Source organism: Lissotriton vulgaris, chromosome 6, assembly GCF_964263255.1.
Source record: "Lissotriton vulgaris chromosome 6, aLisVul1.2, whole genome shotgun sequence".
Taxonomy (NCBI): Eukaryota; Metazoa; Chordata; class Amphibia; order Caudata; family Salamandridae; genus Lissotriton; species Lissotriton vulgaris.
Window position 1 is genome coordinate 500,522,107 of NC_141694.1, and position 27,353 is coordinate 500,549,459.

Consider the following 27,353-nt stretch of genomic DNA (forward strand, 5'->3'; position numbering starts at 1 on the left):
CCTGGCCACAGAAGGTACAAAAGAGCTGAAATTGGTTCAAACCTAATCAAAACTGGCGTTTTAATTTTTTTTTACCTGCAAGTGCATTCTTTTCATTTATCCTGCTTATAGGCCCCCTCCCTCCATAATTCTTAATGACTCAACTTGCCCCCAGGGATATATGCTGACAGCCGTCCTTGAATCCGACCACCTCTGCTGCCTTGCCTTGGCACGGAGGAGGGGTTAGGTGACTTTTCAGACTGTGGCTTGGGCTGTAGCCTCCTTTTTACCTTCACACTGCTGCTCCTCTCACTGAAAGCTGGTTGCTTTTATCAAGCAGAGATTACTTCGACAGCAAAGCTCTTGTGCACCGAAAATCTCTCTGCTCTTCCTAGAGTAGGGTGGTGTCATGGAGGCTTGTTCCCACCCTACCCTGTGAGGAAGTAGGTGGGCTGCAGCAGTACACAGCCTTGCTGATTGACAAACAGCCATGAAGCTTTTGCTTAACGCACCGAGGTTGTTTTCAATCAGCAAGGCTGCTGTGCGTCATCAGAGGGCAGTGCCCTACAGTCTTGTACGCTGCCGGAGGCCAGGGCTAAGTTCAGGTAAGCCCTCTAACTCCTGCAACGGCCTTTTGAAAGTGCCTGGTTTTGCCAGACCCTCACGCAGAGCGAGGGTCACACTCTTTGAAGTTATAATGAAATGAACATTCACAAGTTGGCAGCAATTGATGCAAAAATTGAAGGGAGGTCTGAACCCTTCCACTCTAATCAAGAAACTGTCACTGCTCGCTGTCCTCAACCCATTTATCTGCTTGTTCATCCATCCCAGGCCACCACCAATTCTCTCTCAACTGATTCCTAATTTTGGTTTGCCCAAGGTGCCTCCTGTGTGCCATTTCTTTCAAATGTGCCTGGATACCACCTTCAAATTTCTCCCCTCTCATCAACACCATGTCATCATAAAAAGAGAATTTCTCCAGGACTTTCAAACAGGGTCTGACAGACAATGATACAATACTTTCCCTTCTACTGTCCAACGCCAACAACTATTTCAGCTCCTTGATTATGGGCCCCAACGCCATCACCTTGACCCATTCATCTTTTGTGATGACGTGCATACCTCCTAGTTCCAAACCATTCTGAATTGAAGCCACTGCACCTTCATTTTCTTTGGTTAAAACTGCCGTCCCATCCATTACCTGTGAATCCACTGACAGCCTGGACAAGAAATAAACTACATAATTATTTCATCCTTGAATGTGTTCAAGGACATAACATTAATCTTTAAGTGTAGCTGCTAGTCTTGCCAACTAGCCTATTCATTAGCTGCCCCCCACCCCAAGCAAAACCTTGACCAAAGGTTTGTGATCAGTGCAAAGGAGGATCTTGGTTTCCCACAAGGAAGTACTAAAATACTCTGTACCCCAAGTAATTCCTTTCTGAGGTGGTTAGAGTGTGGGAGGCAACTTCTACTGTATTTTCACCTTTGTTACCAGCATCACAAATATGATTCTAAACCATCTCAAAACTATCCTGTTGTTCCTGCCCCCAATTAAAGGCAATCTCCTTTTTTAACAGAAGCCTAAACACTCTGTTTTGTATGAAAAGTTCTCTACAAACTTGGCATAATACTCGATAATGCCCCGAAAGGACCTTAACATGTCTTTGTCTGTGGGTGAAGGATCCATTTCAATGGCACTCAACAAATTCTCTTTAGGTTTGACTCCACCTTCAGTAATACTCTAACCCAGGTAATCTGCTTGTTCAACTAAGAACTTACATTTCTCTTGGCATAGAGTCAAGTCACGAAAATACTAGTCACTCAGCACAGGGTCTCTACCCTGAGGCTGAACAGGAGACTGGGTTGGGCTCTCCAACACCCTGTCGTCCCCTCTGGGGTCCTGTACTTTCTACTGTGGAGGTACGCTCAGACTCCAGAACTGTCAGGAAGCTTGAGTCGGCCATCCTGCACAGCTCTCCCACCAGTTCAGGGGTGCTATTCTGCTACTGGTCCCCCCACCTGGTCCCCCTAGGCCAGAGGTCTTCAATCTGTGGGGCGCGACCCCCACGGGGGCCATGGAGTCATGGGAAGGGGTTTGCGCATTCTCAGGCCTCACTTCTACACGGACTATCGAAAAATAAAAACGTCCCCAGACAGTTCATTTTGAATTAAAATACTAAAAGCTGAAATTTCATTTAGGGAGTGTTGTCTTGTGATGTGAAGCCGGAGCTGATCCAACAGCTAAACAAGGTTTCCTTCCAGGCGGCCTGCTTGCCTGAAAGTAATGGAAATATGCGCTGTCAGTTAATCTGAAAATGTAAAAGGCAATTAGCAGCTGTAAAGAATGTTTGGGAGCTGGTACTGGCTTTCATTGATGGAATCACTGGAAGCTTTGTGATGAGCCGGGAAGTTCGTGCTTCTGGTTGTAAATATATTTACATAGCACTTACTATCCCTGAGGAGGTATTGAAAGCCAGTAAGGAAGTAAGGAGCAAGATAAACAAGCATTTGCAATACAATAGGTCTGGCAATTATGCTAGTTTGTCATTGACATTGTAAATACCAATGTATTTTATTTATGTGTTGTTTTTTAAAACTTAAATAAAACGCATTGTCATTTACAATCCAATAGCTGGAACTCGTTTGAATGCAAGATTTATTGCATTGCAAATCTATTGTAAATTATTGCGCCAATTTGTAAGCACATTTCTGTCCAGGAATTCTCCTTGAGCATTTCGCTTGCCAACTGAAGCAGCTCTTCGAGTTTGAAATACCACATAAGTAAAATAAATAAAAGCACTCCCATTATTTCTGAAATCTGGTTGGGCGGCCAGAGCTATGGGTGGTTTGAAGTCTGCTGTCTAGGCTTAGGAAAGAGATGCGTGGTGTCTTGCATGTCCTCCAGTGTGTCACCCATCTGCTCTGCTCAACGTGAGCATGGCATCGTGTCAGATGTCACAAATGGGGCGGAGCACTACCATATGTGTCAGTAGCAGGGATGCCTGGCAGTGAAGTTGTGCTCAGAGCTAGTACAACACTAAGGCCAGGGCCACTGGAAGTATGTGCTTATGCGGCAGCGGCGATTTTCATATAATTGTACATTTGCCACATAAACCATCATCTACTGCATAATATGTAGATTTTAACAAAATTTGTTTTGAGCTCAAACGGTTCAAAAGTTATTAAAAACATAGTAAGAGATGTTGCTGCGCAGTGGAAGATCCTTTTTAAAGGTTGACTGGTCATAATTCTGTAATTTATGGCTGAGTTTGGGTGTTAAAGTGCTACTAATGAGTTGCAGCTAATGCCCAGACTGTGTTAATAATTTAGAAATGTCAAAATAATGATGTGATACTTTCCCAAAATGTGCTGCATAATTTTCCTTTGCTTGCCACCTACATAATTTATCCAACCCTGCTGCATAATTTGGGCTTTCCCTGCTGCATAATTCCAGAGGCCCTGACTAAGGCCACTGAAAATAGGTGCCTTACGGCCTTCATAAACAAATAACCCAAAAAGAGAACCATTTAAAAAATAGTGTCCTCAAATGCCCTTGTTAGGGACAAATGAGCACTCAAACTGGAAATTTTTATTTTGCTTAGGGCTCCGCATATCTGTGCAGCAAGGCTCCTTGTGTTTCTCTCAGTAAGGCAGATTTTATAGTCTATGTGTCACAAATACGATATCTGCTATGTAAAATATGAGGCAGATTAAGGGACCATTCACTACTGCTACAACACTGAATCAGTGACCGCCTTTTTACTAGACACGCAAACCTTCAAAATACTGGTTTGTAAACACTTGCAACCCCAGTGGGAGACACACAGTGCACGGGCACGGGAACTGATGAACATTGTATGCACACTGTAAAATTAGGTCTCTCCGAGCTGCCTACAAATTTGCAACCTCCTGCATGTTAAAAACCAAAGCCCAAGTGACTTAAACCACAAAGCTTCACTGCTGATGGTGCAGTAAGGGCTCTTTGCAAAGCGGGACTGGTCTTCGTTTTGTTGCTTATTGCTATATTTGGGTGTTAAACTGGTATTTATAAGGTGCCATCACAGATTGACTGTTCCTCTGGAGGCAAACAAGCATACTCATTCCTTTAGATCAGGAAGGTGTTAAGATACAAATAAGTTTTGCCAAAATGTTTTATTTATGAAAAAGTACCATCGTGAATTTTTGGGAAATTCTTTTTGGAAACATTTTGTTTGAACTGTGTAGTACCCCTCTGATACCAATCCACAGTCACGCACAAATGTTTAGTTTGCTAAACCTGTCTACTATTGTTTCCCCACCATGAAATTGATTTTCCGTGGGTATTGGGGGCGTTTATTGTTGTCGAGGATGAGGAGTACCAGGTTCCAGAAATCTTTGTCAGGAGGGGGTCCTTACAACCAAAAAAGTTTGACAGGAGGGTCTCGGCATCAAAAAGTTTGAAGACCTCTGCCTTAGGCTGAGCCTGTGCCTGGCAAGCCAGGACTTCTAGGGAAGTACAACTACCCCATGCCCCAAGGGAAACACATACTGTCCCCTGTCCTGACAGAGCATGGAGTCCTCCCTAGCAAGCAGTGCAATCACCAGAGTCAGTCTTAGGATGCTTTGACCTTGGAGCTGGCAACCCCAGACCCATTGGTTCTCCCACTAGAGACTGTGGCACCCTCTCACTCCTCCATCAGGACATCTGCACACTCCTCATTGGCGTGATGCTGCCAGACACCAGAACTGGTGGGATGATTATGGCAGCTGCCCCTCCCCCTAATTCGACTGACACAAGGGGGCGGCTCCCATCAGTGGATGGTCTACTGGTATAAGCCAGGCTCCCCTGCAGTGCCCCCTCTGAGAGCAATCCACGCATTGGGGCTGGAAATATTGTTTCCTGGGCCTCCGCCCACCCTTCACCCCTCTTCCTACTCTTGGAAAGGGCTACACTGGGACCTGTGTGAGTCACTGCAATCCTCCCTCTCACTCTGAAGTAGAAAACTTAAGCCACTCCCCTTTGGATTACAGGAAACAGGTGCCAGTCTTTTTTCTGTTTTAGGCCCCAGAGTCACCGAATTCTACTTACAAATTATTTTCTATTACATTGTGGTGTAAAGGTCATGCTTGTTGCAATTAACTGTCCGGATTGTGGTTCTCAGCACCTGTAAGGCACAGGAGGCAGAGGAGGAGGATACTCCTTTTCGAGACATCGTGGAGGCAAAGATGATGGAAGAATCTGGAATTGTATTATCCATGAGAAGAAGGTCGACACCACATACATTGGTAAGTCTTATTTTTGATTTGTTCGTAATCGCTGGGAATGTATCTCTTGGACGTACTTTAGTTAGTCAGATAAGACATGTCTCGCTCACCTTTGCAGACAGACATCCTCTCTCTCTCTCTCTCTCGTTCTCTCTCTCTCTCTTTCTCTCGACGCATTGATCCGTACATTTCTGCTCATAGACTTACTTTCTAGTGCAAGTACATTTTTCCTTTTCTTGATTGGAACCTTCATTTTGTTCTTCGTCCGATTCTATATTTGCTGGCACCTACAGCTTCAGGAATTTCTAATTTACCCACAACCTTAGCTTAGCATTAGGTAGTTTCCCTTTATGGGAACGAAATATTTTCACTTTGGATATGCTGTCTTTATTAACTTCGATTGAGATTGTAACTTTACTAACTTGAAAATAAACCTTCATAGTTTTCAAAATTACTTTTCTCTGTCGTTTCTGTGGGGCAAGTTCTGCTTCACTGTCATTTAAATGTTGTTGAACTTATGATTTTAGCCTCAGTACAAAATAAAGAGTCATCCCAGTGGACATAGCAGATATTTGAGTTTACACCGAGTTTGCACAGTGCAAACACCATCCTTATCTGTCAAGCTATCATCTCTGTATTTGCGGTGTATGTGCCAACATGATGTGTTGCCAGATAGCTTAAGGTAACTGTGGTAAAATCTAAAAAGATTCTGTCCTTTTGAAGAAGGTCACATGTCCTAGTCTCACAAGTCCCAGGTAAATAGGTTAGTCGTCATTCTCTCAAAGAGGTATGCACTTTATATGCTCTTCTCAATCTCTGACCACTGCACTGGGGTTTTAATCCAAATAAAAACCAATAACAGTGCAAACTGGGCAGGCTCACTAGGGGAAAATGGCAAAAATTACAAAGATGTTGTAATAATGGAATACTGGCAGGGAAGCATGACTCTACAGGTCCCAACAACGCCCAAGGATTTTACGTATCTATCCACCCTTTAAAAGCTGGTCGGATCATAATGTGATACCTATGTTTATTTATACACACAGACACAATATATTCTACTGCAATAAATATTCAATATCAAATGAATGTCAAAGAACAATAATTCTACATCCTGTCCGCTGAAAAGATGTACCTCGTGTCCTGGATACTCCGCAATGGCTAATGTAATGTAGGCTGTGAGAGTGACAGGGCTTTGGTTGCCACCTTTCATTTCAGTGTCCAGCAATCTTCCTGGCTCCCAGAATTCACCATTCTTCTTCTGATGTTGAAAAATCCATGTTATTGTCTTCTGCAACACTGATGGATCAATATTTATAAAGGAACGTGCTTGAAGGAAACATCTTAGGACAAATGCGGACAACCTATGAAAAAAGTCAACAGAAAATATACAAATATATTTATAGAAGGGAAAGTCTATTGCATTGCCTTCTAATCATTTTTCCTGAATATGACCATTAATTTTTGTCCTTGATTTGCAATTTTTAAATATATGAATCTCATTAAATGCACGTGATGTTATTCAGAAACATTTGACCTAAACATGGATGCTTGCAACATAGTCAGCCATAAATCACGTATTACAGTGCAAAGTTTCATCGTTCAACGGGTATAACATGAGAAATGTATTAAATGGCCATTGGAACCATTGGAAGGGTGAAACTAGATCTTATGACCGGTACCGTTTCTTTGAAATATTGAGGCCACCATTTCAAAAAAATTATATAGCATGGTTTAGTGGCAATGTGGATAAGCATGGTTTTTCTTCTGCAGCTGCCATTGTTTTGCTCATGGTTTAAGTCAGAAACATCTGAGTTATGTACAGAACTGCACATGTATATTGCTAAAAGAACAACCTATACTACTTCCGAAAAATAAAATGGTTATTTTTTCAAATAAGACAATGAATATTCTAAGCAGTAGTTTGCTTAGGAAGGGAGCGAATTCTTGCATCAGTACCAGATAAAACTTGTGAAGGAGGGGCCTGTTTCCAGTGGTGGGTGGCTTCTGCCAACACAAATGGTCCGGCAGCTTGGGGGGAAATAAGAATGAAAATATAACATTTACCTGCAGCTCCTGGTCCCGCTGCCGGCCTCCTCAGTGCTCCTTGGCTCTCGGTGGCCACACAAAACAGGCTCCCAGACTCCCCACCCGATCTAGACGCTGCACTCATGCTATTACCCAGCATGAGAGCAGCTCCAGGATTGGCCTGAGTGGGCTGGTTTAACACTTACTCAGGCACAGGGAGTCTGTGCCTTTTCTCCACCTGGCTTTACAACACAGCTGGGTTGAAGAAATCTAAGTGCGCATGCCGGTTTGGCCGTCCTAAAACAGCCAGCCAAACCGACATGCACACTTAGTGCCCACCACTGCTTCTCCCTGCTGTCTATGGAGGATGGCCGAGCCCGCCCCAAACCACACTTGCAGCATGGGATCACTCAGTCAGGGAATGAAAGATAAAATTATATTCAAATTGTTTTATTATCATTTTATTTTTCATTTGCTGTTGCTGAGCAGAGGGGCAATGCTCCACCGCCATTACGGAGGAGCAGCAGCTGCTATTTTCAAAGGCATTTTGCAAAATGTAAATTAGTACTCCTATACTGCTGTCATGTGGCTTTGTGATTTGGTCACTAAGCATCTAAAATGGAAAAAAATGAATTGAAGCTGAATATTCATAGACAATTGGTAGAAATATAAAAGAATGTGCCCTCTTTGAATATTTACTATAAGGGATCTAGATGTTTCAGGGCTAATTCACAAAAGCATTTAAGACAACAATGTACTACTCATGTTTTCATAAATGCTTTTGTAAGTCAACCACAAATTTGTTTTGGGCTTTAGTAATTCCAGAATTTTGAGCAGAGATGGAACATTTTGCTAAGTAACCCCTGGTCTAAGACAACTAATAAGACTTTTTCAACTGAACGTTTTGTAAGAGAAACAAGTTATTCTGATTTGTATTTAATATTTTGTAAAATTGGATGAAAGTCATTTATTTAATTATTTTAAAAAACGTTTTACATTTTTGAAAAAGTTTAAGAAAAGTTTCATTGTTATAATTAAGTTTATAAATTAAAAAAAATCATTATTTATCACTTTAAAATACATGCATGATATTTAATCTCAAACAAATTGTATTTATTAGAATTAGTTCCTTTGGGGTGTTATTTTAATACCCTGTCTCCTTTGATTTCTATGAGAGCATGTTGCAGGACCAGTGATTGACCTTGTGCGATTCTTGACTCCAAGGATGGATATAATTGACCTTTCTTTAAACTGCAAAAGTCTTACAAAGTATTGCTATGTGTTATGTATTAGCATGCCCCTCCCAAACCTTTGCCTACATTTCACAAAACATCTCCCATTTAGTATTAATCTTACACTTTCCCACCACTCTCCCTGGTTTATTTAACATTTTACTACTAAAACGTATATCTGCATGTGTGTAGATGCCCACACAGAAAAGTTAAAAGATGCAGAAAGGGAGGGCTCTGGAGGTACGTTTGGAATAGCATTTTGTGCTGCATGATTTGTACTACTGCATTACTATTTCACATACTACAAAATGCAGTTTTTGGACTAGGCCCATTGTGTTCAGATCATTTTCTACAGATCTATTTATTCTAGCTGTAAATTACCATTATTTTCATGAATATTTCCTCCTTAGTCACAAGCTATTTTGAGGCCTTCCAATAGAACACTGTATAATTCATATAGATGGCCATTTACCTGGGAATAAAATGGGTCATGGTATAAAATAGATCAGTAAGATGAATGAGGAACAGCCCGAAGGTGAGTAAGTAGAAGGAAGACAGTGTCTTCTGGGGTGTAAGGCGCATCAGTGAGGCAATTGTAGTACAAGTAGGACAAGAGGGTGGATTGAAGCACATGGTTCATGAGATATGAGTCAAGGTACAAGACGTTTGAGAGAAAAGGATGAAGGTTTACAGTGATAGTAAGAGGATGAGCACAAGGTGGTTGGAACTGGGCTACAAGCTTCTGCATGGAAAAGAACACTTTTCATAAATATCCATTAGGAGCACCTTAATGCCAGAGACAAGGGACTATGCATTTCTATTATTTTTTTTTGCATTGCATGAATCATCTAGATATGTTTCTGGGAATCAGAGGGACAGGCCAAATATTGTTTACTTCATTTTTTACACCACCAAACTCAACAAGTCAAATTTGGCCCCTTCATGCCCAGAACCTGCAACATAACCAATGGTGTCCTCCAAGAGTATCCTCTCTCCCTGATGCTCTTCATCATCTACAGTGGCACACAACATTGGAAACCACAACATGAGATTCCATATGTACTCAGATGATACACAGCTCCAGCAGACAGGCACCACGTAGCAGGTTGCCTGAGGCATGCACAGATTCAGATCTCAGAACTAGCCATTTATGAATGAAGAAATGCCGAAGTCTTACTAATGGGACAATCTATCTAAGCCTTTCATCAGCAACTGACCAACAACCTGAAGACCCTGCCAATATCCATCCAAAATTAAAGGTGTGCTATTTGATGGAACTGTTTGATCAGGACCTGACTGTTAATGCTCAAGTTAATTAAGTAATCCAAAAAGTATTCCATTGCTTTCATTAGGTCCCTGCACTTCTACAACATCTTATACAACTGTACTTATATCCTAGTCGCCTGGACAACTGTGATGTTATTGCCATAGCACTATGTTCAGCAACAATTGCAGTTAACTCTATATCATGAAGTCCTTCTTGACTTCTGCTGCAAAGCTCATGCAACAGCCATAAAGAACTCTTATTTGGCTACCAAGTACAAAAGGCCACAGGTCAAGACTGGGCATAGTAAGTAAGTCCCTGCATGGCCAGTCATTAGGATAGATCTTCAAACTAGCCAGACAGTACTAAATGAACCACTTGACTTGACTTGACCCACTGACTCTAATCTGCAACCCGTTACCTCATTTCCGATAAGGCAATCAGACACAGAGTTCAGAGTAGGTCACAACATGTACTATGCTACAACATATCAAACTCACAGCATCATACCAGGAGACTTGAAGAAAGCATTTTGCATATCCAAATAGGTCTCAAAATTCATTTGATCAGTACTGTCTACAGACTCAATGTCAGCTTAATTACCTCCATGATCAACTCAGTCACCTGCTACAATGACTGCCCCTTTCCACAGGCCAGTCAAACCTTATTACTGTCCAGTCTACCTGCAAAAATCCAATGTACAAAATGAGGATGTTTCGCCATCAACAAGACTTTTTCATCATTATTATTATCACCATGAAGATCACACCAAGACTCTTCTTGGTAAAGGGGCTTGAATACATAATGACACTTCAGAAAAACTGGGGCAGCTGAGGTTCCGTGACAATTGTAAGTGGTGTTTTCGACTCGTTCAAAAATGGACGAGTTTGGTATCTATGAAACGCAAATGACGAGTTTAGTGGGTGTACGCGTTTTCGCTATGCTGACCTAAACCGTTCGTCCGTTTCGTGGGTTTCTTCGTCTGAACCCAAGGGTTCCATTTTAGATACGGCATCCATTTTGTCTCTTGCCCTCAAGTAGCCAGCGAACGGACACTGTCCGCTTCGTGACCCTGGGATTCCCAAACTCTTGCGGAAGACACGTGTTCTTTTGAGGGTGTCTTTATGATGAGGGGGATGACACTGCAAAGGCAGATGGCCCCGCTCGAGCTCATCTTGCCGTGCCGGTCTATTGTTTCAGCCGTGCATTCATTAGGCATGTCTTCTTTGATCCTGCAATCGTGTTTCCGATATCACCCCCTTTACACTCTTTTTCAATCTGTTGACTATCTTTGTCTTCCTCTGCACCTGTTTCTGACTCTTCCTTAACTCGTTTACAGCTGGAATGGAATGCACTAATGGTGGGAAGATGTACTTTTACAGTTGGGAACCGGCGATGCTACTGTAATTATGTTCCGGGATTCTGAATACATGAAAGCGACCCCCTATGAAAATTACTGTGGGAACTGGGTTGTAACCTTTTGTCTGCCATGTTGTTCTATGACAAAAAACTGTATAAAAGGAGCGATCCACAGATGCAATTTGAAGCAGTCTCCTAGAACCTACACATGTTGTACTTCTTGTGACTTCTGTGTTCCCTGCAGTAAATAAACCTCGATCTTTGACGCCGAAGGAAGTGTCCCGTGTCTCTGTCATTTGTACACCGGAACAGGTAACCCACAAAGGTTTCAGGTGTTGTCCCCTGGCACCGCTGGGTCTTAGCAGAACCCAGTCCTTCAGTTGGCGCCCAACGTAGGGCGACATCAGCGGTACCGGTCCAAAGCCCGACGATCGTGAGGAACTTCGTGTGAAATCTCCGAGGGAAGGTGCACCCCGCTTCATCGATCCTGTTGTCGAAATAGGTGGCCCGAAGACTTTTCCCGCAAAGATCCCCGCCTCCTGACGGCTGCGACGGACTGATGCCCTGACTGTCGACCTGTTTTGGCGCCTGGCGTAGTCCTTGGTACAGCGAGACGATAGACGGGCCTTCCTGGTGACGCCATTGTTCTTTCAGTTAAGTATTTGTGGGTCGCTCCCAGAGTCCTTAGTTGTTGTTGGTGCTTAGTTGTTGCATGGTTCCATTGCATTTGTGGTTCTTAGTATTTGGTTCTTAGTAGTTTTATTTGACGATTGCAGTCGCCAAAAACCGAGGGTTTTGCATTTTTGTGAGGACATCGTAATCCGATAGCCCTTGACGTTTGTGAAACTCGGTTAGTGTGCACGATGCCTGGCCGTAGTACTTTGTTTAGCTGCTTTAAAGGTTGTGGTGCGGATTCCTGATTGGAGGACTCATGTCCGATACCTCCAGTTGGAACTCCTGTCTATGAGTTATATAGTCGACATGGAGTGGGTCCTATTGCATATAATGATTGCTGGGTCCGCTACACTAAAGATGACGGTGTTCTTAGTTGGCCACCTCATGGTAGTTTCGAAACCCCAATTTTGGATAATCTTGAAGCTCAATTGTTTAAAAGGAAAGCTAGGCCGGCCATGTTTGATTCCTTTCGGTTATGGCGTAAAGAAGCCAAACAGAAGGAAATCAAACAGCTTAAACGTAATAAGAGGGAAGGTATCGTTACAACAATGAGAAATGCAGAGCAGTTTCAGCGAGACAAAGAAGAGAAGGAAAAGGAAGTTTTTGATAGACTACAACGTATGGCGGAGGATAAGTGTTATCCCGTTTTACCGTCGAGTACTGATACAAAGGGAGAGGAAGCAGTAGAGGACCCTTTGTTGTCCTATCTACTGAAGTCGCCACCTCCATATGCACAGGATACTACAGCTCCTGTGGTTCCTCCTGTTCCTCAACCTCTTGTTCCGGCAGCTGCTCTTCAGCGTGTCGCTGGTCCTGTTCTTGCGAATCCTCTTGTCCCTATTCCACTACCTGCTACTGTTCCTACTGCTCCACTGCCTATACCTTCTCAGTCTGCTGTTCCCGCTACTTCTGCTCTTTTGACTACTCCTACTGCCCTTGCTGCTCCTGTATTTGGTCCTCCTGTTGCTGCACCTTTGCTTCTTTCTTCTTCCCCGTCTGTTCGACGACGTATTCCTAATATTGTTGCTAATTTCTGCTCTCCTTTTGGACCGATTCTTGGGTCCGATGTTTCTGATGTTCCTCAGCGACGAAGTCATCTTCCTGGTGGTAGGGAGAGCGATACGCTGATAAAAATGGCGCGAAATTGGATTAGGTATCCTGTTAAAAATTCCCCGCGCATAATTTTTGACACTTTCTCTCAATTCAATGATCCCACACAGAGATTTGTGTTTGAGGAAATGTGTAAATGTTTACGTGAGGTGATAGAAAATGATGAGGTAAACAATGTACCGTCCGATTTAACTGAACTTCAGCATCAGTTTTCGAGTGGTATGATTGTGGGTAGTAATGTTCGACGTGCTGTAGAACATCTTCTATCTTTTCGTCCCACTGTAATACCTCGAGCATTGTTTAAAGATGAAACTGAGGAGTGGATGGCAACGCCTGGTCAGTATACCATGCGAGAAGTACCCCCAGTGTGGATGCCAGGTGATGCGACTGTCAATCCTGCTATTTTGCCACATTTCCAGAGAGTTTGGATACACCTCCCATGGAAGCGATCAGAAGTTTTGCAGGTAAAACAATCTTTGCCTGACCCCCGCAAAAATCCTGCAGGATACTATAAAGAGTTATCGCAATTAGTGGATGCTACGATTATGAATCTTGCCGACATCGACATGTTGTTCGGCAACGTAGTACTTCAACCGGTTTGGGCGAAAATTCGTCAAGAAAATCACGCAGCTGAGTTAGGTGGTGATTGGCCTGCGCTTGTAGCGGCTGACGCATTGCAGGTTGGTGGGGCTGAGCCTGAGCAGTTAATTACGGCTTTGCCTCAAAGAATCATTACACTAATGAAGACACTTATGCCAGCAATGAAAGTCAATTGGGATAAACTGTCTGCGTGTAAGCAAAAGAAAGACAAGAGTGTCTCCGATTTCCTTACGAGATTTGAGGAGGCATTCATCGATCACAGTGGTCAAGATATGAGCACTGAGGGAGGTCAGAGGTTGTTCGTAGATAAATTTGTATTGAATTTGTTACCTGACCTTAGCAACAAATTAAAGAATTCAGAGAGTTCATGGGCTGTTTCTACCTCTGCTCAGATATTAGCCACGGCTCAATATTATGAAAATAGGGAGAAGGAGGAAAATTATCGTGCGGATAAGAAAACAAAGGAGCTCAAAACGAAAGTGCTGTTACAGCAAGCGTATCCTCCGCGCTCAAATCAAAATGATTCTCAATGGCGGAATAGATCACAGTCGCAATCTACTAGGTCACAGTCGCGAAATGACTCCTCCACACAGAGATCTATGCTCGGATACAATCAATGCGCATATTGTAGAGGTGAGGGCCATTTGAAGTTTGATTGTCCGGTTTTGCGTGACCGAAATAGTGGTCGTTCAGCTAGAGGAGGTCGTAGTGGTCCTCAACAAGCTTCGCGAGGTAGAGGTCGTGGTGTTACCCAAAATCAAAATGAGCATACTAATAATTCGTCTGATTCCAATAATTGCTTTGATCAGCGTGGTTCATCATCGGGTAGATCTGCGCAGTATCATGTGGACGATTATTACATCGAGCATGATATTGATGATGGTAACTACTAGGACAGCCACCGACAAAGAGAGGGAGTAGTATCAGTTCCGGTTGATCAGAGAGGGCCTTACGTCGCAGTTGCCACATCGGGCGTAGTTGAGCCTTTTCTGTTGGACACTGTTGCAGCGAAAAGTTCCATCATGCATTCGAAACTCCCTGGCGCACCTTTGGCTGGCTTAACGAATGTTTCCGTTGGATTCTCTGGCGCCCCTGTTAGCAATCCGGTTTCTAAACCTTTGCCCATTACAATCGGGCCTCGTGAGCTGAAAGCTCCCTTGATTTTGACTACTGGCTGTGGTGAAAATCTTTTGGGCCTGGATTTGCTGAAACGGTTATATGCGACTTTGTATTGTTCTCCTGCGGGGGTGGAGCTTACTTTGGGTCAGAGAGTAATCTCTCCTATGTACTTGTCATCTGATAAGCTCCCACCGGAATTGAGTTCTCTTCCTGCAGCTTTGTGGGCAACAGGTCCCAATGACGTGGGCCTGCTTGACATCTCTCCTTATGTTGTTCAACTGAAGACGATTGTGCGATTGCCACGTATTCCCCAGTATCGTATCTCCCTTGATGGAGAACGAGCGTTGTTAGCGATTATCTATGATTTGATCGATAAAGATGTTATCGAGGAGACTCGGGGAAACGTGTGCAATAGTCCTGTGTTACCTATCTTGAAACGCACTGATCCATCCAAGCCTCCTGTTTACCGTTTTGTTATTGATTTACGGGAGGTGAACAAAATTGTGATTCCACAATTTCCTGTGGTGCCTGACATTACGGCTTTACTGACTCTGATTCCAGCCTCTGCTTCTTGGTTCTCAGTGATCGATCTCAAGAATGCTTTCTTTAGCATTCCGATTGCTGAGGAAAGCAGAGATCTATTCGGTTTCTCATTAGGAGGTCGCAGCTTTAGGTTTAAACGCGCTCCTCAGGGCTACTGTGAGAGTCCATCGATATACAGCCAAGCCCTGAAGAGTCAACTTGATGCGTTTGTGTTACCGGCTGGTGCGGCCTTGATCCAATATGTTGATGACCTGTTGGTGGCTGCTGATACAAAAGAGATCTGCAAGACTGCTACGGTGTCGCTGTTACAGCATCTCTGTGACTTACATCACAAGGTGTCACCTTCTAAACTGCAATATTGTTGCCAAGAAGTAACCTATCTAGGTCACTTATTGTCAAAGGAGGGAAGAAGGTTGACCCCAGAGAGAATTGCAGCGATCGCTCGAATGACTGTGCCAACGACTCAGAGAGATGTGCGTGCCTTTCTAGGTATTACGTCATACTGCAGGCAATGGATTCCAAATTTTTCATTGCTAGCGAAGCCATTGGTAGCCCTCACGTGCAAGGATGTTCCAACTCCTTTGCCATGGACGGAAGAGTGTCAGAAAAGTTTTTCTGAACTGCGTGATGCGTTGTGTTCGGCTCCTGTGTTAGGTACTCCTGACTACAGCAAGCCGTTTACACTATACGTCCACGAGAGAGAAGGTTGTGCGTTGAGTGTTTTGACGCAGCAATTTGGCGGTAAGCAGCGTCCATGTGCATATTTTTCCTCGACCTTGGACCCCGTAGCTAGAGCTTTGCCGAGTTGTCTAAGCGCGACAGCGGCGGCTGCGGTGTCCATCCGCAATCTGCAGGATTGGTCATGGATAATATGCTTACGGTGATGGTTCCGCATGCAGTTGACACTCTCTTAAATCGTACGAAAACTCAACACTTGACGAGCGCAAGGTTGTCCGGTTACGAGTTGACGCTTTTGGCAAGTCACATTCAAATAAAACGCTGTAATGTCCTAAACCCGGCGACGTTGTTGCCAACTAATATGGAATCAGATGACGTACCACCACATGATTGTTATTTGCGAACTGAGGAAGAAACGAAGGGTCGTGTTGACCTAAAAAACACTCCATTGGCAGACCCCGATGGTACTTTATATGTGGAGGGTTCGTGTTTTAAGTTGCCGAATGGTGATGTGACGACTGCATATGCTGTGGTAACGTTGAGTACGGTTGTGGAAACTGCGAGATTGAATCAGAATTCTGCGCAGGCGGCAGAGTTGATTGCGTTGACGAGAGCGTGTGTTTTGTCAAAGGGAAAGCGAGTGAATGTCTTCACCGACAGCCATTATGCTTTTGGCGTTGCACATAGCTTTGGTCGATTGTGGCGAGAGAGAGGCTTTATGACGTCGCATGGCACGAAGATCCAACACGGACAGCTCGTGAACGATCTTTTAGATGCACTTACATTGCCCAAGCAGGTGGCATTTATTAAATGTAGTGCGCACCGTAAGGTGACAGATGATGTTAGTCGTGGTAATGCATTTGCGGATGAGACTGCTAAAGAGACAGCTAGAAACCTTGCAACCCGAATGTATGTGACGAGTTCGGTAAGGTGGCCTGCAGAAACTGGTATGTGTGAGGACACTGTTCAGAGCGTGAAAACGATTCAGAATGAGGCCACCGAAACTGAAAAGACTAAGTGGAAGGAGAGCACAGGAAAGTTGGATGCGAATGGATGTTGGATTGATTTGTCGGAAAATCAGAGGTGGATGTTGCCGGATGCATATGTGCTAGCAGTTGTGACTATGGCGCACGGCTTGTCACATATTAGCGCGAAAGGTATCTGCAAGTTGTTGTCCTCTGTATGGAAGAATGACGGTATCGCTAAGTGTGCTGAGAGACTGGTTAAGAATTGTATGGTATGTATGATGTACAATCCTGGCAAGGGCACCCCTACACCACCCGGCCACTTTGCTCCTCCTACATGTCCCTTTGAAGTTATCCAGCTGGACTTCATCCATATGGAGAGATGTAATAACCTGAAGTACGTTTTAGTTGTGGTTTGCGCATTCTCCAGATGGATCGAAGCCTATCCTCTCAAAGACAATACTGCCCTGTCCACAGCGAAAGTCCTACTGAAGGAATACTTTCCTCGGTATGGAATGCCACGGATTGTATGGTCTGATAACGGAAGTGAGTTTGTAGGGAGTGTGATGAAGAGTGTGTGTAAGGGCCTTGGAATTACACAAAAATTCCACAGCGCCAATCATCCCCAGTCAGCAGGTTTGGTTGAAGGGTACAATGGTACTCTAAAATTGAAACTCGCAAAGATTCAGGCTACGACCGGTCTGTCATGGCCTGATGCCTTGCCTCTGGCTCTCTTGTCGACCAGGGCGACTGTACACTCTCGAGTAGGGCTCAGCCCATATGAGATTGTGTTTGGCCGTCCTGCAAACATTTGGGGGGTCCCTAGACCCAGGTCTTTTGACAGTCTTGAGTATCCAATGTTAATTGATTATCTTCATGATCTGACTGCTAAACTGAGGTTAATTCACCAACAGGTCTTTGAAGCACTGCCGGCACAGACAGAGGGTCCTGGACATCGGCTCCAACCGGGTGATTGGGTCCTCACCAGAAACTTTGGCCGGAAGCGGAACCTGGAGCTGAGATTTGTGGGACCTTACCAGGTTCTACTCGCCACGAGAACTGCAGTTCGTCTGGAGGGCCGCAAGCATTGGGTGCATGCCACCCATACAAAGAAGGTGCCTATACCATTATCAGCGGATTCGTGGGTGAGGACCGGCATCGCCGCATCAGAAACAGAAACTCCGGTGAACTTTGTGCCGTTCAGTGACGCTCAGCCTATAGGAGACACTTCAGTGCAATCAGATAACTTTGTTGAACCTTTGTCATTGGAAAACCCAAGATTTGACCTATCATCTGACCGACAGGACTCTGTTCCGCAACCTGAACAATTATTTGAAGAACAGACTCGTCCTGGAAGATGCAGATATTTTCTTCGTTCCCATACCAAAGACTAATAAAAATCTTTTTGCTTTTCCCCCTTTTTGAAAATTCACACTACCCCCCTATTGTCATTTTGGATAATATGAACAATTGCAACATTCATTAATTTTGAGTTCTTTTCCACGTGTGTTTTTCCACAGCTAGGAGATTTTGTATTATATTGTTTGATTAAAGAACCTTACATCCGGGTTGACCGTAGGGCCGTGCGGGTACTTCCTTCTGTTTAGCAGGTTCCTGACACTAGGTCGGTACTTTTGTCGATTCCTAGGAACTCCTGGGAATTGATAATCGCTACTCAGAACGAAGTGCGTCAAGAACGTTGCGGACGGTTTTTAGAGGATGGAATTCTCAAAGTTGTCGGAAATGGAGAAGACTCTAGCGCAAAGATCAGTACTGCACAGGGTCATACGAACTAAATGCTTTCTGTTTCAGGTGCTCCTGCTGTTCTTGACTGTTTCCATGCTATTGGTGGGTGGAGTATATTATGGAATACAATCGTTATTGCCTTCTGCTTTACCTACTCCTTCTTCTGAACCAAAATCTGCTCCCACTATTTCTCCACATTCCTTTCACCCTCTACCTCAACACGAACAGGTTAGACGTGCGGAATTCATGAATAACTCCTTTGTCCAGCTTCTTCATCAACATCAGTTGGTGATGAATACTACCAACTGTTGGGTGTGTGGTTTAATGCCACATACCATGGATAGGGGAATTCCGTACTTGGTCCTTCCTTATAGTTCCCAGGGGTCAGCTCGAGCATTCCAAACTATGTTTCGTAGCGCACTAGATTCCTACCCCCATCGAGAGCCACGCACTGCAGATCATGGTCCTGGCCCGTACCACAAGCCTTTGGCAAGAGCGATTGCCGATTTAGATAGAGATATCTTTGACGCATCACTTATTCCAGAGGAAGAGGTGGGAGCATACAGAGATCTGAGTGAGGCTGAGTATAGTATGTCAGTTGGTGATCGGCAGCTTAAAAGCTCGTCTCCGATCTGGATTGTACCCCATCTCGGTAACTTCTGTCTGAAAAGTCTTGGCCGAAGCCCGCAAGCTCAGCTTGGGAGGAGTGCCTGAACTGAAACGTATGTTTTACCGACGGCCTCTTCCCCAGTTCTCTTGACTGCCAAGGGTACATATTTTGTATGTTATGACCGCGCATATACATGGTTGCCTCGTGACTTCTCAGGCACATGTTATATTGTGAATCTGTTGCCGCCGACCTTTACTGTTGGGTCGGATTATCACAAGACCAGAGTTGTGAGAGGCGTGATTAGCGAAGAAGACACTGCCGGTCAAGAAGCAGGAGACTTCTTTAAGGGTTTCCTGCCGTTTTGGGGACCTATGATCAATAGTAGGAACCTGTTATGGCAGAGTTTTTGGCTTTATTTAGCAGTGATATAGACCTTAGTCTTGCTCACATCTAGTATAGGTATTCTTAGCTTGTGTTGGCCCTTTTAAGCCCTTTTTTCCAGACCTAGAAGAGGATAGCTGCTTAATATGATAACAGATCCTTTATTTTTGACTTTAACCTGTCTATTGCCTATTGGCTTTGACATACTAGATGGTTTATGTAGGTATTCTGGCAGAGCTAAGAGGCATTTCATCCCTTTCAGGCCTACAGGCCTAGAGCTAGAGGGACTCCATTTTGATGAAGCTGAGAGGCTTTTCAGGGTAAAGGCAAAGTTTATAGTTAAGGCTGTTGTTCGCCCTAAGCGAACCGGAGAGAACCGGCCAGAGCTGAATCTAATCAGGAATTGTTCCCGGGCTCAGGTCTCTAGACGAAACAAGCAGACTGGTCACTGTGGGAGCGTCTAGCGCAAGGAGCCTGGTGCATGGGATTGGTGGGAGGAAGCTGCTGGCTGGAACTTTCCATGAGGAAACAGCATTCTATATCAGTGAAGTGCAGAGGCGGAGTCAGTGAGTCGAGTAGAGTGAGAGTCGTGTTGAGGTGGTGGAGCCAAGCAGTCGTGTTGAGGTGGAGGAGTGGAAAGCAGTGGAGTGGAGTTGGCAGAGAGAGAGGGTTCAAGCTGGAGAGAGAGCTGAGTTGAATAGTGAGCTGGAACTGAAGGAAGCAGTCAGAAGCAGTTACTTATCAGGAGGAGGTGTGAATAGCTGGAGTCTGAAGTAATGCCTTTTAGAAGAGACGGAGGAGAGATCGTGGACTAACCTATGGGAGCAGATGGAGTTATTTGGACATTGGTGCAGAGACAGAGTGAACAAGCTAGTGGAATGAAAAGCATCAGAGCGGCAGGAACCATTAGATTGAAGCTGGAAGGTGGAGACAGTTCGTGGGGGAGAGGAGTCCAGTGCAAAGTGATCAGCGCAGAGGTGTACCCAAGAGTGCAGGAGAGAGAGAGAGTCTGAGATGAGCCAAGGCACAGACGAGAGAGGAACCCAGATGACAGCTAGAACAAGACTTCACACTAATCAGGTGAAGGCGCTCCTGTTATATTAATTTACTTTACACTTGCATCTTAATCTTATCTTTATTCCCTAGGCTTTTGCATTGCTAATCTTTTCTCTTTCAGCAGTGTGTTCTACCTATAGTCTTTGTCAGTTACATGTGTTAATTATAATACAGATCTGTGTATGTATCTATATTGTTGTGATTAAAGAAACCCCCAGTTTATTAGTGAACTGCCATGCGCTTCATATTTTTGTTCAATCTAGGTAAATATATCTCCTAGGTGTTTACTAGGTATATGAATGGATGAGTAATCCCAATCAGGTAAGTGGTGATCACATAAATAGGGAGTGAGTGGACCTATGATGCCAAGAATAAGAGGTACATTATATTAATTGGCTAACTCCTAATATTGTAGTAGCAGACCCTTAGTGAAGAGACTTCCCAATATATATATATATAAAGGTGTTCATAGGAATGTGGTCGTCGTTGATATGCGGTGTTAGTGAGAACGCTGGGTTGGATACCAGCGTGGATACCCACAGGATTGTGGCTTGAATAAGTGAGAGCGTCAGGTGGGAGACTGGCGTGGAGGTTTGCAGGATTGCGAACCGTTTGGAAAAGGGAGCATTGGGTTCTGCAGGCCCATGTGTAGACGCACCGGATTGTGTGTCATATCTGCCCTAGGGTAGACCGGTCTGGGTCTGAGTGGCCGCGAGACCAACTGATGTGAATATAAGTGTGGTGTAGGGTATGGATATCCCTAGTAATCAGTGAGTATTCTTAGTATCCCTATAGATTTAGTGGTGTTTTTAATAATATGAGCTTGTATATTGCGAGTTCCCCATCCTCAGGTAGGTACCCAGGTGCCTGGATAGTTGGTCCTGAGGAGGGATGTGATTACGTTCTGGCTGGGTTGGAGGGGCCCCTAGGGGCTGATCCCATCTAATCAGAAAATCCGGTCATTACATCTGGCGTCACGAACAGGATACGAAACCTGTGTGACCTTGCAATGTGCTTACATTGTTTCCCATGTGTTCTGAGGGGGTGCCCTGAGCGCCAGTTTCATCTGGCGTAATGTTGCAGTTTATGTAGCCTGTGTGACCTATTGGCTTGAACATTTGCAGCGTGGGGAGATTGCATTACATCATGGCATTTGGCTTATTCAGGGTGGAAGGAATGGTTTTCATCTTGGTGTTTAAACTGTCAGGGTTGAAGGATGGCATTACATGAGGAAGCCAGTTACATCATTGTGATGGTCCAATTGTATAAATGTGTGTAAAAAATGCTTTTAAATTGCCCATTAAATTGCTTGCTGCATCTGCTTATGCTGTGCAATGTGAAATATGTTCATTGTAATATGATCTGTGGAGTTCTTTGAATATAGCTCCTTGTAAATATGACTTGTGAATAGCGCCATGTTAATGTGTCTTATGAGGTGTATGTTCTCATTTTGACTTGCTGTGTTGCTTGTGAATGGTGCTTTGGATATATTCCATGTGAAAAGCGTGTCATTTTTTGAGTTTGTTTACTGTCTTGTAAATATGGCTTGTGAATAGCGCCATGTGGTCATGGCTTGGATGGAGCATGTTATAATTACGTTAGGCAGGGGAGAGCTGGATCTCTCTCGGGTGCTTGGGGATAACGTTTTGAAAATGTGTGTACGTGTTATCTGTAAACGTGTAGAGATGTGCTCAGGACTTTCCCATGTATCCGCGGACTTTGGGGAATTATTTTGCTTGAGCTGCCAAAGGGTTAATATCTTGAATTGAGATGGCAGTCTTTATTTTTAAACATGCTGTTTTACCTTGCATGGTTATTTTGACCTGACTATAAAAGTCAGTGTATTATTTTAAGGATTGATGGTTTGATTTTGACTTTTGATTCCTTGGTCTGCCTACGTGCTTTGTCAGCTTCTTGCCGGAGAGGTAACATCTTGTGCTTTGCGAAGGGTTCTGTTCATTTCACATTCTTTTTGAAATGCGTCTACGAATTTGTGTGGGTTTACCTTGGAACTGATGCGGTTATAAATCAACCAGTCGGATTGAGATAAGGGTTTGCACGGAGAGAGCTGTGTTCTTTTAAATGTGCTTTCTTAATATGCATCCATAGACGTGTGGGGAATTATTTCGGAATGCATGATTTAAAATGAGTGAAATGTTAAGGAGGTGGCCCGTTAGAATGCATGCTACGGGCTGTTTTCATTAATTATTTCTTTGAGGGTTTTCCATCTAGAAAGGAATGTGCTGGTTGCAGTGATCACAGGTTGAGAATAATCAATCTTGCCCGACAGTGCATGGTAACATGTGCTTTTAATTAGTGAAAGGCAACCGTGTGCTTTTAAAATGTATTTGTATTCTTATTATTATTTTCCCAAATGTAAACTAAAACTTTTTTATAAATGTGTCAGCAAAACCGGCCTTGGTAAGTTATCCAACTCAGTTAGAAAATAATTGGCTGCTTCATAATATATGAATGTGGCCCTTTTATTAGGTTGGATTAAATAGCTTGCATGTTTAATTACACTGTAATGCAAAATTACGTGATGCCCCTGGTTGAACGAAACAAAATGTTGAAATGTATCTGCATTTTATGTTGTTTTAAAATTATTTCTCTTTCAACAGCTGACAATGGTCCATGATAATTCGTTTTTTCAAATGCAAAATGTATAATTTTGTGTGCAAAACTTAGTTGCCCCTTTCTAAATAAGTGCCCTTATTTTACATGTCTTGCCTTTAGCTGAATTAGTTAGACAAAAGTCTTTTTAGAAACTGGAGCTTTTAAATAGCAGTACATTGTAATAGAATTGTTTTTTTTAAAAATGCTAGCTTTCGTTAGTTAGTACAATCAGGCCTGGGAACGAGCTTACAAGGAATTTGTTTGTCGACCTTGGCAGACCAGCTGGCTTGTGAAGACGAGTTTTTTTTTTCTTCCGCTGCAGGCTTCGGCTGCAGCCTGTCCTGTTTTTGATTGGCCATAATCCAATTTTGTTCCGCGGACGGCTTGTTTATGTAAGGGTGGGGGAACTCGCTCTTCCTGGCTGTTGACGCAGGCAGCTTCATTGCCTGCTGATAAGGGACTCTTGAACACTCTTGGCCCTTGGCAGTAGGCCTGGGCGGGCTTCTCTGATCAGGGAAATGGGAGGCTTGCAGTGCCCTGCTCCTGCTGTGAGATCATCATTTGGCAGTGATTCAAATTACTTCATACTGTAGCCTGGCTCCTGCTCTGAAGGGAGGGGCTGTCTTAGTAAGGATTAGTGTATGAAATAGGCCCTTCTGGCTGTGTATGTAAACAATTAGATTTTGCCCAAACTAATAATAAAAAATATATGATTTTAATTATGTCTTGACTTTAGAAGACTGTTCTTAATTAATTAAGTTTTTTTTCTCAATAATGAAAGGCACCCGGGGTGCTTTTTTAAATGGAAAATTTTGTCATGCAAGATTAATGATACTTGTTTTCTTGTCCCTAGGATTGCTGGGTTGTGGTGTTGGTGCGTGGCCCCCCCCCCCTTCCTTTTCTTATTTTAGTTTTTTACTTTCATGTTTTTATGTTAGTTTATTATTTTTGGAAGATGGAACCAGACCAGACCAGACCGGAAGGGTGGTGAATGGCCGCATCGGAGGAAGTGTCCGGATGCCGAAGATGCAGGGTGGTGGCCTACACTGAAGTAACAAAATTGACATTGGACTTTTTTTTTCAAATGGATTTGGTTACATAATTCCTTGGCCTGCATTATTCCCATGTTTTCAATCATTACAAGCAGGCCCCACTTTAAAAAAAAAAACACAAACATGTCACCTATTATAGTTTTTCTGTTTTCTTCAAAACAGTTTTTGCCAATGAAGGACTTTTTTTTTTGAATGGTGGTGCACACATGTGTTCCACAGTGTGAAGAAACTAAGTGATATATATATACACCAGCTATCTTGTAGTAATGGGGTTGTCTTTATTTTACTGTTATTACAATTTCACCTTGATTGATCAAAGGGTGGTTACCCTAGACTTTAGATTGTCCTGGGAGGTGTGTCTTTTAGTATGATTATGTATTAATGTTTGTCCAGACCTTGAAAACAGTTTGTCATGTCTACTTCTCAGATTTCACCAAAATGTTTCTTTAAATTCACAAATGTCAGTAGGCCTCATTTAGGCCCATTGTTATTTTCATCCCACAAACAAGCCCCTACACCAATAGATTTCATGAGTCATCATTAGCTTAAGTTGACTATAGTAGGTAGGCCTCATTTAGGCTTAAGTTAACTATAGTAGGTAGGCCTCATTTAGGCCCATTGTTATTTTCATCCCACAAACAAGCCTCTACACCAATAGATTTCATGTGTCATCATTAGCTTAAGTTAACCATAGCAGGTAGGGCTCATTTAGGCTCTTTGTTGTTTTCTCATTAGAAGTTGAAACACATTTAGTTCTTAAGTTGTCCGAAGTAGGTAGGCCTCATTTAGGCTTAAGTTGTCCGAAGTAGGTAGGCCCCTTGCTGTTTTCATTCAACACATAAGTCCCTACATCACTAGATTTCACCAGTTATCACTAGAAGTTGAGGCACATTTAGTTTGAGGATGCTTTGGTTAGTTTCTGTTGTTATCAGATCCAATCTCAGATATGTTTCAGCATTCGAGTCAAGGGTGCTTTGATTTGTTTTCAGTTGGTTGTTAGGTTTGTATTCCCTACAATTGAGTTTCAGGTGGAATTTCCTTAAGTTGTCATTCTTTTTAGGGAGTTTTTTTAGTTTTTGATTTGTTGATAGATTGTGTTGATGTTTGTCTATATGGATGTTATTGTTTATAAGATGTTCGCAAGATAAGGATCTAAGGGTGGATGGCAGAGTTTTTGGCTTTATTTAGCAGTGATATAGACCTTAGTCTTGCTCACATCTAGGATAGGTATTTTTAGCCTGTGTTGGATAGATTGTGTTGATGTTTGTTTATATGGATGTTGTTGTTTATTGATGTTCGCAAGATAAGGATCTAAGGGTGGAATGTTATGGCAGAGTTTTTGGCTTTATTTAGCAGTGATATAGACCTTAGTCTTGCTCACATCTAGTATAGGTATTCTTAGCTTGTGTTGGCCCTTTTAAGCCCTTTTTTCCAGACCTAGAAGAGGATAGCTGCTTAATATGATAATAGATCCTTTATTTTTGACTTTAACCTGTCTATTGCCTATTGGCTTTGACATACTAGATGGTTTATGTAGGTATTCTGGCAGAGCTAAGGGGCATTTCATCCCTTTCAGGCCTACAGGCCTAGAGCTAGAGGGACTCCATTTTGATGAAGCTGAGATGCTTTTCAGGGTAAAGGCAAAGTTTATAGTTAAGGCTGTTGTTCGCCCTAAGCGAACCGGAGAGAACCGGCCAGAGCTGAATCTAATCAGGAATTGTTCCCGGGCTCAGGTCTCTAGACGAAACAAGCAGACTGGTCACTGTGGGAGCGTCTAGCGCAAGGAGCCTGGTGCATGGGATTGGTGGGAGGAAGCTGCTGGCTGGAACTTTCCATGAGGAAACAGCATCCTATATCAGTGAAGTGCAGAGGCGGAGTCAGTGAGTCGAGTAGAGTGAGAGTCGTGTTGAGGTGGTGGAGCCAAGCAGTCGTGTTGAGGTGGAGGAGTGGAAAGCAGTGGAGTGGAGTTGGCAGAGAGAGAGGGTTCAAGCTGGAGAGAGAGCTGAGTTGAATAGTGAGCTGGAACTGAAGGAAGCAGTCAGAAGCAGTTACTTATCAGGAGGAGGTGTGAATAGCTGGAGTCTGAAGTAATGCCTTTTAGAAGAGACGGAGGAGAGATCGTGGACTAACCTATGGGAGCAGATGGAGTTATTTGGACATTGGTGCAGAGACAGAGTGAACAAGCTAGTGGAATGAAAAGCATCAGAGCGGCAGGAACCATTAGATTGAAGCTGGAAGGTGGAGACAGTTCGTGGGGGAGAGGAGTCCAGTGCAAAGTGATCAGCGCAGAGGTGTACCCAAGAGTGCAGGAGAGAGAGAGAGTCTGAGATGAGCCAAGGCACAGACGAGAGAGGAACCCAGATGACAGCTAGAACAAGACTTCACACTAATCAGGTGAAGGCGCTCCTGTTATATTAATTTACTTTACACTTGCATCTTAATCTTATCTTTATTCCCTAGGCTTTTGCATTGCTAATCTTTTCTCTTTCAGCAGTGTGTTCTACCTATAGTCTTTGTCAGTTACATGTGTTAATTATAATACAGATCTGTGTATGTATCTATATTGTTGTGATTAAAGAAACCCCCAGTTTATTAGTGAACTGCCATGCGCTTCATATTTTTGTTCAATCTAGGTAAATATATCTCCTAGGTGTTTACTAGGTACATGAATGGATGAGTAATCCCAATCAGGTAAGTGGTGATCACATAAATAGGGAGTGAGTGGACCTATGATGCCAAGAATAAGAGGTACATTATATTAATTGGCTAACTCCTAATATTGTAGTAGCAGACCCTTAGTGAAGAGACTTCCCAATATATATATATATAAAGGTGTTCATAGGAATGTGGTCGTCGTTGATATGCGGCGTTAGTGAGAACGCTGGGTTGGATACCAGCGTGGATACCCACAGGATTGTGGCTTGAATAAGTGAGAGCGTCAGGTGGGAGACTGGCGTGGAGGTTTGCGGGATTGCGAACCGTTTGGAAAAGGGAGCATTGGGTTCTGCAGGCCCATGTGTAGACGCACCGGATTGTGTGTCATATCTGCCCTAGGGTAGACCGGTCTGGGTCTGAGTGGCCGCGAGACCAACT

At 43.5% G+C, this 27,353-nt stretch overlaps 1 protein-coding gene across 1 annotated transcript in view; it reads right to left on the bottom strand.

The window, feature by feature from the left end:
- LOC147707491 (CD109 antigen-like) overlaps window positions 1-27,353 on the bottom strand; it is an 871,995-nt gene that overhangs the window by 186,296 nt on the left and 658,346 nt on the right. The window contains exon 25 of the mRNA XM_086926508.1: window positions 6,362-6,590. Coding sequence (XP_086782634.1) covers window positions 6,362-6,590 — 229 coding nt within the window. The remainder of the gene's footprint in view (window positions 1-6,361; window positions 6,591-27,353) is intronic.